General features: G+C 46.4%; 2 protein-coding genes across 2 annotated transcripts; one reads left to right on the forward strand and one right to left on the reverse strand.

The window, feature by feature from the left end:
- Positions 1–201: 201 nt before the first annotated feature.
- On the forward strand, positions 202–1,328 carry LOC310789388 (putative endonuclease 4; the record flags this gene model as incomplete). The annotated part of the gene is made up of 1 exon (XM_083651028.1): positions 202–1,328. The coding sequence occupies one exon, from the start codon at positions 202–204 to the stop codon at positions 1,171–1,173; it is 972 nt and encodes a 323-aa protein (XP_083507154.1). The 3' UTR covers positions 1,174–1,328.
- A 5,469-nt stretch (positions 1,329–6,797) lies between these two features.
- LOC310788809 (uncharacterized protein) lies at positions 6,798–8,429 on the reverse strand (the record flags this gene model as incomplete). The annotated part of the gene is made up of 1 exon (XM_083650383.1): positions 6,798–8,429. The coding sequence occupies one exon, from the start codon at positions 8,427–8,429 to the stop codon at positions 6,798–6,800; it is 1,632 nt and encodes a 543-aa protein (XP_083506509.1).
- Positions 8,430–13,749: the final 5,320 nt, after the last annotated feature.

Raw genomic sequence — 13,749 nt, forward strand, 5'->3', positions numbered from 1 at the left:
ATGAGCATGAGCGCCTGGCCAATCCCGGCGCTTGACTGCTGCGTAGGCGGGCACAGGGCGTGGTTTTTGCGTAACCTATGTGCAATTCGAAATAACGCGGTAGTCTCACGTGGTCCAGTCTCGCTGGCAGCAGCAAGTGGCAACACAGAACCAGAAGGGACTTTGTCAGGAATTTGCAGATTCATAATTGTTGTTGGTAGCATGGCTCCAAAAAAGAGAGCAGCAAAGAAGAGGAAAAACGAGGAGGCACTGGAAGGAGAGGAGGAAGACAAGGGGGCTGAGGAGAGAGGGAAGAGTGGGAGGAAACAGTGTGGAAACCACAAATACATCGGGGCTCATGTTAGCATTCAAGGTGGGATATGGAATGCGGTGACTGCCTGCACGGTGATGGGTGGCCGTAGTTTTGCCTTGTTCCTTGGGTCCCAGCGGTCCTGGAAGAGGCCTGGCCTGGACCCAACGGCCACCGCCAAGTTTCGGGAGCAGTGCGTCCTGCAGGGGCTCCACCCGGCTCACATCCTGCCCCATGGCTCCTACCTGATGAACTGTGGATCTCCCAAAGAGGATGTGTTTGAGAAGAGCCAGGCCATGCTGGTGGACGAGCTGATCCGCTGCAGCGCCCTGGGCCTCAAGCTCTACAACTTCCACCCCGGCTCCTCGTTGGGCTCCATCACTACCCAGCAGTGTGTGGACAAGATAGCCACCGCCATTAACCACGCTCACCAGCACACGCCTGATGTGGTCACAGTGTTGGAGAACATGAGCGGTCAGGGCAGCACGGTGGGGGGTCAGTTCTCTGAGCTGCGGAGCATCATAGACAAGGTGAGAGATCAGAGCAGAGTGGGCGTGTGTCTGGATACCTGCCACGCCTTCGCAGCAGGTTACGACCTGGCTGCAGAGGGAGGAGTCAAGGCCATGCTGGATGAGTTTGATCAGGAAGTGGGGATCCACTATCTCAGAGCCATGCACCTGAATGACTCCAAAGGTAAACTGGGCTGCCACCTGGATCGGCACGAAGACATCGGGAAAGGTCACATCGGAATCTCGGCTTTCCGGGACGTCGTCAACGAGCCGAGGCTGGACGACATCCCTCTGATCCTGGAGACGCCCGGACGGCCAGGATTCGAGTACGCTGAACAGATCGAGCTTCTGTATTCCCTCTGCGATAACAAATAGAAGCTATACTTTCCTACTGGTTATAAATTATATATATATATATATATATAAATTAGCACCGTCAAAATAAAGTCTGCAAAAACCAGGCAACAGCTCTTGGGAAGAGCAACAAGGTGTTTTCAATGGACCAAGGAGGATGGACAATGCAGCTAATTTTTCTGTAAATGAGTACAGATTTTGTTTAGTTAATCACTGTGTGAATGGGTTCCAATAGGTGGTTTTGTTTCTGTTAAGGAGTTAAAAGTTGAATAAATAAATGTGTTGATGGGGAAAAAACATCCTGCTCTTCTTCTTCTTTTCGTTTAATGGCGGATTGCAATCTTTGACTTTGAAGGTGCATACCGTCCGCCACCTACTGTCCCGGAGTATGCAGAAATGGTTAACACATTACAGAATGGAAACTAGCCTGGTAAAGCAGCCGGTCACATGAACTCACTTTCATTTCATTTGACCAGACCGTCTGGCCTCAAGCTTTCACCCAGTGTTTGCAGTGGGCAAGAGTTGGGCGGGTGTACTTGCCTTGACAAACAACTCCTTCAGCCAATTAGCATTGGATCCAGTCAAATCCAAATCCACTAGGGTAGTCTGGGCAGAAAAACCTTGTTCCGTGTCATCCGGCTCTGGGCGGAACACACCACGACATCCGCCGGGAACCAAAGTGCAGCTGTGCTCCCACTCAATCCTTGCGTTCGGTTCAGAAAACATGGGCGACGCGAGTATCTAGCTAGCCAAAAAGCTAAAAAACAACCAACTAAAATAAGGTGACCAGACGTCCCCGATTTTTGGGGACAGTCCCCGTTTTTGGTGACCTGTCCCCGGCTGGAGCTGTCCCTGAAAATGTCCCCGATTTTCTACTGGCGTCTGTGGCTGATATGACTCTAGCTCTAGCAGGCTCATTCTTAAATGACCTACAGCATCCGTTGGGACCAACAATGCCATGCTACCCATGCCATGCTGCCCAGGACTCCACCTGCCCTGTATGGAAGTATGTAGACGACATGAACCTGCTGGAAGCTAGAAAACACATGCAACCATCACAATTACAAAGCCAACTTGACAATCTCCATACATGGACAACCTCCAATGACATGCTTCTCAATGAGAAGAAATGTCTGGTCATGCATATAACATTCAGCAGAAACCCACCTTCACCTCCACCGCTCTCCATCAACAACACTGTTCTTAAAGCTGTCCCTAAACTCAAAATCCTTGGCCTCATCATTCAGAATGACCTTCGCTGGAACAGCCAGGTGGATGCCATAACATCAAATGCAAATAGGAAATTGTTCTTCTTGAAGCGCCTCCACTGATGACCTTCTAACCATATACCTTGGATATGTACGACCTTTACTGGAGTATGCTGCCCCCATCTGGAATGCTGGCATCACACAAGCTCTTTCATCCCAATTGGAGCGGGTACAGAAGAGGGCCTGTCGCATCATCCTCGGCCCCAACTATGACCACTACTCAACCGCCCTGTTAAAGCTAGGGCTCACTGACCTGGCTTCCCGACGTGAGCAGATCTGTCTGTCATTTGCCCAAAACCTCCAAACCTCCCAATTCGCCAACTGGCTACCCCCAACACGTCTGCAGATCTCTGGCCGTATAACCCGGAACTGTCATAAACTGAACAATCCCCTCACAAAAACACGCCGCCATCACAACTCTCCCATACCATATCTGACTAGACTCCTGAACCAACATATTATCCCATAACATGTCCTGTTGATTTAGTTTGCTCTTGTCTATGCCTGAAGTCCCATTTTAGTTATTTGCTGTTTTGAATTTTAACTTGTGTCGATGTCTGCTTTTTAACCTGTAAATTGGTAATTAATTCAGCCTACGGACTGCTATATGCCAATAAAGTACTACTACTACCTTGTCGGGAAGGGGACTAATGAATTTTGAAAAACCGGCATATATGGTCAATTTCAAAGGGGACCCTTGACCGTTCTCATCTCAAGATATCTGAATGAGAATGGATTCTATGAGTCAATGTTTTGATCCAGGCATCCAACAAGTGTTTACATGTTCTGCTGCAGCTCTTTCACTAGATCTTGAACAATGAAGAAGCAATTAGGACTCCACCGAAAATACTTTTTGAGATCTGAGGCTATTCATAAAACATCTGGCGCTGTAGGTTTGGAAGGCCAGGCCAATGCTGCTGGGGAACACATTGACATTTTGTAAAGGGGCACAGTGAATGACGTGTGTGTGTGTGTGGGGGGGGGGGGGGGGGGGGGGGTTGTACTGTTTATTACAGTACAACAGCCATGGACAAAATAAATGAAACTGGAATCATCCCCCATTATTATTTCATAGGTAATAACATTGGATATTTTTTATAATATATTGATTGCCGGACTGGAAATGTCCCCGATTTTTATTTAATAAATCTGGTCACCTTAAACTAAAACCAAGTAATGGTATTGCCGCCTAACACACCAATCAAAACGGTAAAATGGGGGAACAAAAACACTGGCACACAAAGCAGAAAGACCGCTGGAACACAGGGCAGGTCTTCCTGAAGGTAGTAATGAGTACCGTGAGGTTACACTCAGGAGAACGGCAAAAACATCTGAGAAACTTCACTGTTGCATACTCCTGTACTTGTTTAATTGTTGTTATTGAGTCTATTTCTGCATAACTACACTTTATGGCTGTTCAAACTCGTTGACGTTACTGCTCGAGGCGGACAGCCACGGAGACAGACATTACTGTTTTGCCAGCAGCGTTACTGATTGGCCGGTTAAGATGTCAACTACGAGGCGGGTCGCTGATTGGCTAGAGCACTTATGAAAACATCCTCCCTCATTATGAGAAATATTTTGGGGGCTTTCCCCCGAACCCCCTACATATGTCTGTGCTAAGGCCCCAATGTCTTCAAATCCTAAAGATGCCCCTGAAGGGTATTTATTCTGAAACGGCATTGACAACAGTAGGCTAAACAATGTTATTTTAGCTGTTAAATTAACTGACATAATTAACAACCTGCATGTCAGAGGACCTCTATCACAGTTTTTCTCCCAATACACCCGCAGCAGCTTCCCCAAGCTTCCCCCAACATTTTTGGCACAAGATTGGTTAATTTAGATTTAATTAAGCAAGCAAAGTTAATCTCTTGAACACACAGATTTGGAGATGTAGTAGTGAGTAGTGAGTACTGAGTGAATGAGTACTGACCATTCTTCTGTAGTTTACCCACAGACTTTGTCAAGTTGGTTAATTGTAGCCATGTTGATCAAGTGATTGGGAGAAAAAACAACCAAGACGAAGCAGAAAAACTGTTTTTCACAAAACATAAATTGGGGGAATTCAGTGGAGAAGTTGTATACTGTAGTTTGAATGCCTCAACGTACATGACATTTCACATCAGTTGGATCTACGGTGTACGAGTTATGGACCAAAACGTAAACATGCAGTATTGTGCTGCCCACCATGAGCTGCCAATATGGATGCTCTGGGACTTCCAGTTTCTGAGCTCCAGCCAAGCGGAGAGAAAGAAGAACTTTAGACAATTTTATAAGCCACAGCCAATATGTGAACACATATATCTAGGCTATATATAATATTTGGTTAGTATATAAATTATTTCCCACTTTGTATCACTTTGTAGACTTGAAGGTAAAATAAAATAGAAAAAGGGAGATGCCACCCACTCAATAAAAACTACATTGTTAATACAGCACAGCACATTACTAGTGGTATTGTTGCAATGATATTACACTTTTTTGTTAAGCTGTTAATAATCCTTTCAGCAAATTGGATTTCATGCACAAACCCTGAACCCCTTGGCTGGTTGACAACTTAAAATCATTTTTGGGTGTTTTAGGAGGTCATTAAGCATAAAACAGAAATACATTCAGTAGGCTATCCTTTCGAAAAGTTTCCAAAATCATTCTTAAATATAGCAACATCAGTAATGTTGATATCTGTTGTCGCCTTCGGATGAAAACCTGGTATATACAAAATGTAGACTTTTCAGGAATTTCAGGAAAAAACACTTTTTTTGCTTGACCACCATGTATTTATAGTTTAAATGATTTTGAGAAGGTTTCATAAACACAAGGTTTATATGCACGGTTTGTGTATAAAATCATACATAATTAATTTGAAGAGGAATGGGTAAAAAACCTAGCAATAATAATTTTTCCTTTCTCTCTCTGGGGGCATGGTGTGCATGGACTGTGATGTTCAGAATACAATTTCTGTTGTGTTCCCCCTATACCTCTAAACTGACAGCAACCGCAGTCTCACAGTTGTCGATGTATAGCCTGGCTATAGGATGTATGCTCACGACTTGGCAGTTAGCTGTCCTGACCTTGCATTGATGACTTGGACTTGAGCATTCGTGCATTCAGACTCGGAAGTTGGAGACAACTCGGACTCTGACTTGTTAATTATTAGACTGTTTTTTTGTTTTGTTTTTGTAATAGGCCATAATAATTTAGCATGAGATATTTTTAGCTATATTAAAGGTGCGTTAAGCGATTCTGGAGGAAGGATTGTGTCAAGGAAGGAATCGTGCCTAGTTGAGTAAACTACTCAAGCTACTTTTGACAAAATCTCATAAAGCAATATGCAAATCGCTCCTTCTTGCATTTTTTATTTCATCTATTAATAAAAATAAGTGTCAATCCTGATATCCGTTTATTTTAAATCGTAGGGGGTCCCTGCTCTGTTTCTCTATCAACCAAGGGGTCGTTGGGCTGAACAACATTGAAGACCCCTTGCTTTGGTAGAGAGTTAAGTTTGGTATTTGGTAAGTTGGGTTTGGAGGGGCGGGGGAAGTAGTTAGGGGGATGGCGGGTGGTATCTAGGGATAGGAAGGTAGTAGAGAGTCAGGGTTCGAGGGGTGGGTAGGGGGATGGGTGGTAGGAGTGGGCGTGATGCCATAAACCTGAATGGCCACACTGAGGTTAAAGGTTTGTGTTTGTTTGAGATGAACAATGGCTGAATTCCCCCGTTATCCCTTAATATCGATGACAAACAAACAGCTACTTTGTCCCTGTGAGTGAGAGGCTGCTCTTGTTAGTTTGGAGGTAGCGGCTGCTGTTGTCAGTTTGGAGGTAGAGGGGCAGCACAAAATAACATTTGCTCTGAAAATCACAGTCCATCCAGTTCCGTAGAGGCAAATTCCAAACAAAAACAAATGCCACAACAAGGTTTTTCCACATTATTCAGTTCCTCTTCATCAACTGATTATGTATGTATGTGAACATTTTGACATGGACTTAGGCACGTATACATACTGTATGACCTGCTATTGAAATCAACATACAGAAATACTGAATCACAGTGAAGAGTGAGACCTTTTCTTATGGTTGCCCTTCGTGATTATTTATATGAATTATATATTATAATGATAACATAAACATTTATGTTTAAAGTTTATATGACATTATTTCAACGCAGTGTCTATTGATTCTGGTATGCAGACCATTCTTCTGACATGCGCATTATTATACATGTCCCTTTATTCCTTAATCATTCTATTACATGGGAGACATTCGAGGCTGCGGATATGAGTAGCCATGTTGACTACTGAGCACAGTGTTCGGCTTCAGTCCTTTTCATCAATCAGTTGGTCAGTCGATAGTAGCAGTGCGAGCAAAGCAGACTGGTCAGTCGATAGTAGCGGTGCGAGCACAGCAGACTGGAGTTGGGATGGAGGCCATCATCCTGCTCCGCTTCCTGTGGTGGCCAGCGTTACCGCTCTCCCGGGAGGTGTTTGTGTCCTGACGGGATAGCTTGGCAGTGTAAGTCTCCTTGATCTGTAGTTCCAGGTGCTTCTGGATGGCCAGGCCCAGCTCCTCAGGGTCCACAGAGGCCCCGTACACCTCCCATGTCATCCCCTCCGCATCCCACTTAACTTCTTTCACCGGGGACTTCTGAGCACCATCCTGCCTGCTGCCACCATCAGCCTCTGTTGCTGTGCTCCGGCAGTCATTCTCCTCCGCGAGACAGATCTTGGGAAACACATGCGGCGACAGATGGAGGTCAACCTCTGAGAAGGTCTGGCCTGTCTGCACTCCAATGTCCCTCAACTCTTTGTGGGCGGTCATAGTTCCCATATCCTTGGTGGTGGTTCTGCAGATGGGGCTGCTGTAGCACTCTTCTCCCCCGCCATGCTGCTGGGACTGTGGCCCATCACCAGGTGGGAAGGAGTTGATCCAAGAGCAGTTGAGGTCGCAGCAGCGCAGCGGACATTTGGCATCCAGGGTTGTCTCACTGGCAGAGGAGACGAGGCGCGGCAGCGTGAGGCGGTTTGCCGCTGACTGAGGTAGCACCGCACGCTGGACCATGCAGCCAGCCTCTGTGCCTGCTAGGCGTGGCAGCAGCTGCGCAGGGGCTGGGATGGGTTGGCGGTGGCAATAGGCAGCAAATGTGTCCTCAACATTGCCGTGGTGAATGTAAGAGCCGTAGCAGAGTGCCTCACGTTCTGGGTGATGATGGCCCTCTCCTTCTGAAGCTTCCACTTTGCTTGCAGCCCTGGGCTCACAGATGTGCATGCACCTGCCCTGAGACATGCACCTGCCCTGAGACTGCTGTGTTGGACTCTTTCCTCCATTGTTGGCCCCTCGGCAAGTGGTGGTGACATTATTGCACTGCTGCAGCTGCATGGGCTGCTTGCAGGCCAAGATGGAGTGACCCTCTTGGATATTGTAATCTCTCCTATGGTAAGGAAGCCCACAGGTCTCGCTATATGGAGGCTGGGGGACAGGTCCCTGTTTACCCAAAGGCAGAGTATCTGAGCGACTCCTCTGACCAGACAAGGAGTCTGGATGTACTCTCTGTAAAAGCCTTCTGCCAGCTTGGGGGCTGTGATTTAGAACACTCACCACGTCCTCATGCTGATGTGAAAGTATGTAAGGCTCAGCTATGCTGTGGGGGCGGACCGAAGTCGTTGAGGGCACACAGTGTTCATGTGGGTGTCCTGAGACATTGTTTTTGAGGGTCGGCCCCACAACCTGTTCACCAGGTACTCCACTGTCCCTCTGACTATTTTTGTCAGTCTCTCTGGCAGGTGAAGGTACTGGATGTTCTTTAGAGGTCTCACTGGTGGCCTCCTTTAGGTCCTCCGGGCAGATGTGAGCTGGTCCTTCTGTAAGATCTGTCCTCTTTCTAGAGGATGTCGGCACCTCCACAGAGCTCTTGGAGGTGGGCAGGAGGGGTTTATCAGAGAGGGCAGAATCAGAGGAGACAGCTCCCCCTGGTGGGTACAGCTCTGATGTGGGAGCCCCACCCTCTGCCATGGAAGACCTTTAAGAAGAAGCACAAAGCATTAAGTGTGGGTGTCATCATGCCTTCATCATCTCAACCAACACACAAAGCACACCATGAAAACCCCATGGACCTTGTCATTTTGTTCAAAAATCTAAATCTCCTCACAGACTTATGAAATGACCCATTTCCGTAGTGCAGGCAGGGAGTTCTTCAGAACTGTTACAACATGGACCATCTCACCAGCAGTTTCATAGCGCCACAGCTCTGTTGAGTCCAAGGTGAGTGTGTGGCAGCCACTACTCACCCATGTGCTCAAACAAATGAACTCTTATTTCTATTTGGCGTAAGACACCACCAAGGCTTAAGCTGCCTTTACATGATAAGTGACCTTAACTTCTCTCACGGTGAGGTAGAGCGGAGAATGGGCAGCGGTAAGTAGGTCAAAGTTTTAAACAATTTGAACATTGAGCACAGTGCAAGGTCACAATTTCAAGCACCAAGAGCAGCACTGCCACATCAACTTGGGAGGCCCGTCTCTCCCAGCCATAAGAAAAGAGCTGTTTTAGCGCAGTTAAGTTCTTCTTTGAACACAGGCGTATCTCTGAAGTGGCAATTTGAATCACTCGCAAGCGCCCATTCTCAGCCCAACACATTGTTGGAGAGCCTGCTCTCTCTACGGGCTCCTCTACCCCAAGGGCCCCGGTGCAACCACACTGCCTGCAGTGTCTATATTTACTCCGCTGTCCCGGAGGCAGTGAGGCCATGTCCTCCTGTGAGGCCATGTCCTCCTGTGAGGCCATGTCCTCCTGTAAGGCCATGTCCTCCTGTGAGGCCATGTCCTCCTGCACTGAGCCCAGCGCACGCTCAACCTCAACGGGGTCGACCAAGAGGCCGCTGTACAAATCTCAGATAGTGAGGCACCTGTCCACAAGGCCCACAAGCTAGTGAGGCACCTGTCCATAAGGCCCACAAGATAGTGAGGCACCTGTCCATAAGGCCCACAAGATAGTGAGGCACCTGTCCATAAGGCCCACAAGCTAGTGAGGCACCTGTCCATAAGGCCCACAAGATAGTGAGGCACCTGTCCACAAGGCCCACAAGCTAGTGAGGCACCTGTCCATAAGGCCCACAAGATAGTGAGGCACCTGTCCATAAGGCCCACAAGCTAGTGAGGCACCTGTCCATAAGGCCCACAAGCTAGTGAGGCACCTGTCCATAAGGCCCACAAGCTAGTGAGGCACCTGTCCATAAGGCCCACAAGATAGTGAGGCACCTGTCCATAAGGCCCACAAGATAGTGAGGCACCTGTCCATAAGGCCCACAAGATAGTGAGGCACCTGTCCATAAGGCCCACAAGCTAGTGAGGCACCTGTCCATAAGGCCCACAAGATAGTGAGGCACCTGTCCATAAGGCCCACAAGCTAGTGAGGCACCTGTCCATAAGGCCCACAAGATAGTGAGGCACATGTCCATAAGGCCCACAAGATAGTGAGGCACATGTCCATAAGGCCCACAAGATAGTGAGGCACCTGTCCATAAGGCCCACAAGATAGTGAGGCACCTGTCCATAAGGCCCACAAGATAGTGAGGCACCTGTCCATAAGGCCCACAAGATAGTGAGGCACCTGTCCATAAGGCCCACAAGATAGTGAGGCACCTGTCCATAAGGCCCACAAGATAGTGAGGCACCTGTCCATAAGGCCCACAAGATAGTGAGGCACCTGTCCATAAGGCCCACAAGCTAGTGAGGCACCTGTCCATAAGGCCCACAAGCTAGTGAGGCACCTGTCCATAAGGCCCACAAGATAGTGAGGCACCTGTCCATAAGGCCCACAAGCTAGTGAGGCACCTGTCCATAAGGCCCACAAGCTAGTGAGGCACCTGTCCATAAGGCCCACAAGCTAGTGAGGTACTTGTCCATAAGGCCCACAAGCTAGTAGTGAGGCCCCGTGTGGAATGTGCACGCACCCCTGCCAGGTCTGATAGTGAAATAAGTGCTGACACAATCACTCATCATGGTGGCAAAAATAAGGGAAATAAAGGCCAAGTTGAACATGACTGGAATTATCCTTAAAAATTGTTGTTTACTTTCTAATTTTAACCAGAAACGAAATCAAACGGTTTAGTTGAAAGGAGTAACGTATGTGCATTTTGTTGACCAACACAAAGGTGAACAGCCAACATGCTCTTTTCACTGATGGTCTCAAAATCAACCACTTTCTACATGTTTGTTACTGCCATCCTCTGATGAAGACAAGGGCACAGCGAGACTCTTCCCAATGTCACTATGCAGTTAACCCTCTGATACAGTACAAGCTATTCCAGTCAATTACTTTTCTCACTTTGTGAACCATGTTTCATATTCAAGAATCCCTACAGTATCGAGCATATTCATCTTTTGCTTATGACTTCAAGTACCCAAGAATCTAGAAGAAATACTGTATAAATACTAGAATACATACTCTTATACATATGTATAGCCTATGCATGCACACACTCAAAAATCAAGTGTTTCCCAGACACAGCACCTCTGAAACAGGGGATTTCCAAATATATATTATCTATATATATATATATATAGCAGCCAGCTTACCTTTTCCAATTAGCTGCTTGGTTTTAATGGTGTCCTCTCTCCCTCTGTCAGGGTCTGGTGATGATCTGGTGCAGCTGCCTGGATATTGTTCCTCCTCCTTACATCCACAGGTGCCCTCCTCTCTCTCTCCCTCTTCCTAACTACAGTCCGTTGACTAGGCCCACTGTCTGTGTCCTCCCTCGCTCTCCTCTGCACTCTCCTTTCCCTTTCCCTCTTTCTCTGTCCAACCTCGAGCACAAGATGGAGGAGAGCAGGAGATAATCCCCTCCCTACATCTGATTACTAATGTTGGGCCTGCAATCTTCAAATCCTCCGTGTGGAACAGAGTGAGCAGCTCGCTGGTGGGTTGGAGCTGTGGTGGAAGATGGGCAGTGGGGGAGGGGGAATGATAATGAGAGAGTCAGGCAGCGTCATGGTCCCTCCACCTGAGAGAGGGAGACGGGGGAGGGAAAATACACCACCCTCTATCTCTTTTCTGTGCTCTCCCTTTCTCCTTGTCCACACACACACACACACACACACACACACACACACACACACACACACACACACACACACACACACACACACACACACACACACACACACACACACACACACACACACACACACACTCTCCACTCTGACCTTACCTCTCTCTCTCTCACCCACTCACCCCCCCTCTCCATCACTCCATCTCTGTTGCTATGGAAACTGCAATACTTAATGGTACTGTGTTGAATGTTCTTTTTCTTTTTTTCCCATGTCAGTCTGCATAACATGTCATACAGACAGGTCTACAGGCTACAGCAGGTTTGCAATTCAATTGAAATCTCTCGAACTGTAATTTTTTCCTAAGAAATTGACTGGAATGCAAGAGTCAGATTATCGAAAAAAATATGCCACAATCACTTAAAATTATAATCCCAAATGTTTTCATATAAATACATGTATAGTAATATATTGTACTCTTTATAGCAGATTAACATAACCAGGGTTGGGGAGTATGAGTAATAATGTAATATTACTCAGTAATATATGTAATATGAGTAACTGTGTTCCATTACAGTTAGTTTAAACTGGTCGTATTCTGAATAGTTACTGTCTTTAAAAATATTGCTTTAAGTCTTAAAGGGATTATTTGTTTTGTTTGCCCTATAATTAATATTATTCTAGGCCTAAAACACTTATTTTAAAGTGCAAAATGCCTCTTGATTGCCTGTGATCCCTCGAAATCTACTGGTGTGAGTCAGTGGGGTCTTGGTACACCTTTATATATGAGCCATTTGGACAATAATAAAGAGCGAATGGGCTATAGATAACGACAGAGCCATGTTGACACCTTCAAAACAAACATTGAGATTATTATGGGGGTAAATAAATAAATGACAAAGCCTGATAGTGGTACATGGTGATGCTGTCACTATCTTTACATTTACTGTCACTAACTTTACATTTACTGTAAATTTACATTTACTGTCATTGACAGTAAATGTCTTTCCCTTTACTGTCATTGACAGTAAATGTAGTTAAATGTAAAGCCTGATAGTTGTACATGGTGATGATGCTGTCACTAACTTGACATTTACTGTCATTGACAGTAAATGTCAAGTTAGTGCCAGCATCATTCATGATGTATCAGGCTCTGGCCCCTGGTTCTGTGCCTGGTTCTGTGGTCCTGTGCCTGGTTGGTCCTGTGCCTGGTCCTGTGGTCCTGTGCCTGGTTGGTGGCTCGTTCAGTAATCCATCCATCCATGTAAGCAAGTGTTAATTACATTCAGACAGACTTGGACAAATGGGCTCAGCAAGATTTTTTGAGTATTCTAAAAGTAATCCAATTACGTATTTATAGAATACGTCACTTAACTTGAGTAATTTAATGGAAGGGCATTAGCCATCTGTAGTGGAATAGATACATTTTAAGAGTAACCCTCCCAACAATGGACATAGTGATTCAATAGTGATTCAACATATAGCCAGTTTTTAAAAGCTTCAACATTTGCTGTTCTAAACAACTGGTGCACAGGTCCTGCGTGTGTATTTGGGGTTTCTTTGGAATAACAGAAGAAGCAGTTACCATGAGCAGCAATAGCCATCATAGTGAACAGAGACCTAGCTACAGAAACTCAAACTCCACAAGGTCAGTTTAGCGCAAAAAAAAGAAGACAAAAGACAAAATTAAAAACACAGCAATGACCGCTTAGCACCAAAGACGGCAAGATAAAAAAAATAAAAAATAAAAAATAAGACAAAATAAGAATGTTGCAGAGTACGCCAAGAACGTAACCTACAAGGTTATGAGATTATGATGTGTGGTTGGATCTAGTAGAATACAGACATAAGACAACCTGGCCGTTAGATGAGATTTTCCTGGGTAGTTTGGAGCTTTCCTTAGTGGGCATTGTGTTGAGGTTATGGAGAAGGCCAATGATATTAGGGAACTGTAGTGGGAGACAGAATAAGTGTTAGCATATGATGTCTCCTATCTGGGAGGAGTGTGTGTATGTGTGTGTGTGCCAGGTGTGTCCGAGTGTATCAGTCACTTGTGGTAGTCCAACGGTAGCCAGGGGTCATGCCTCAGTCCCCGACACCTCAAGAGACACTCCAGTGACAAATGCTGGAGCAAATGGGGAGCCTCCTTGCTAGAGCATCCTCCTCCCATGCCGGCGGTTTTGAGTTCGATTCCCAATCCGAGCTGCGGGGGACCAGTGGGGCCAACACAACGCGGGGGAACAGTGGTACTGCGTATTTGAGCTGGCTGGCTATACAGTCAAGTG

Source organism: Poromitra crassiceps (genome assembly GCF_964638095.1).
Source record: "Poromitra crassiceps genome assembly, chromosome: 14".
Lineage (NCBI taxonomy): Eukaryota > Metazoa > Chordata > Actinopteri > Beryciformes > Melamphaidae > Poromitra > Poromitra crassiceps.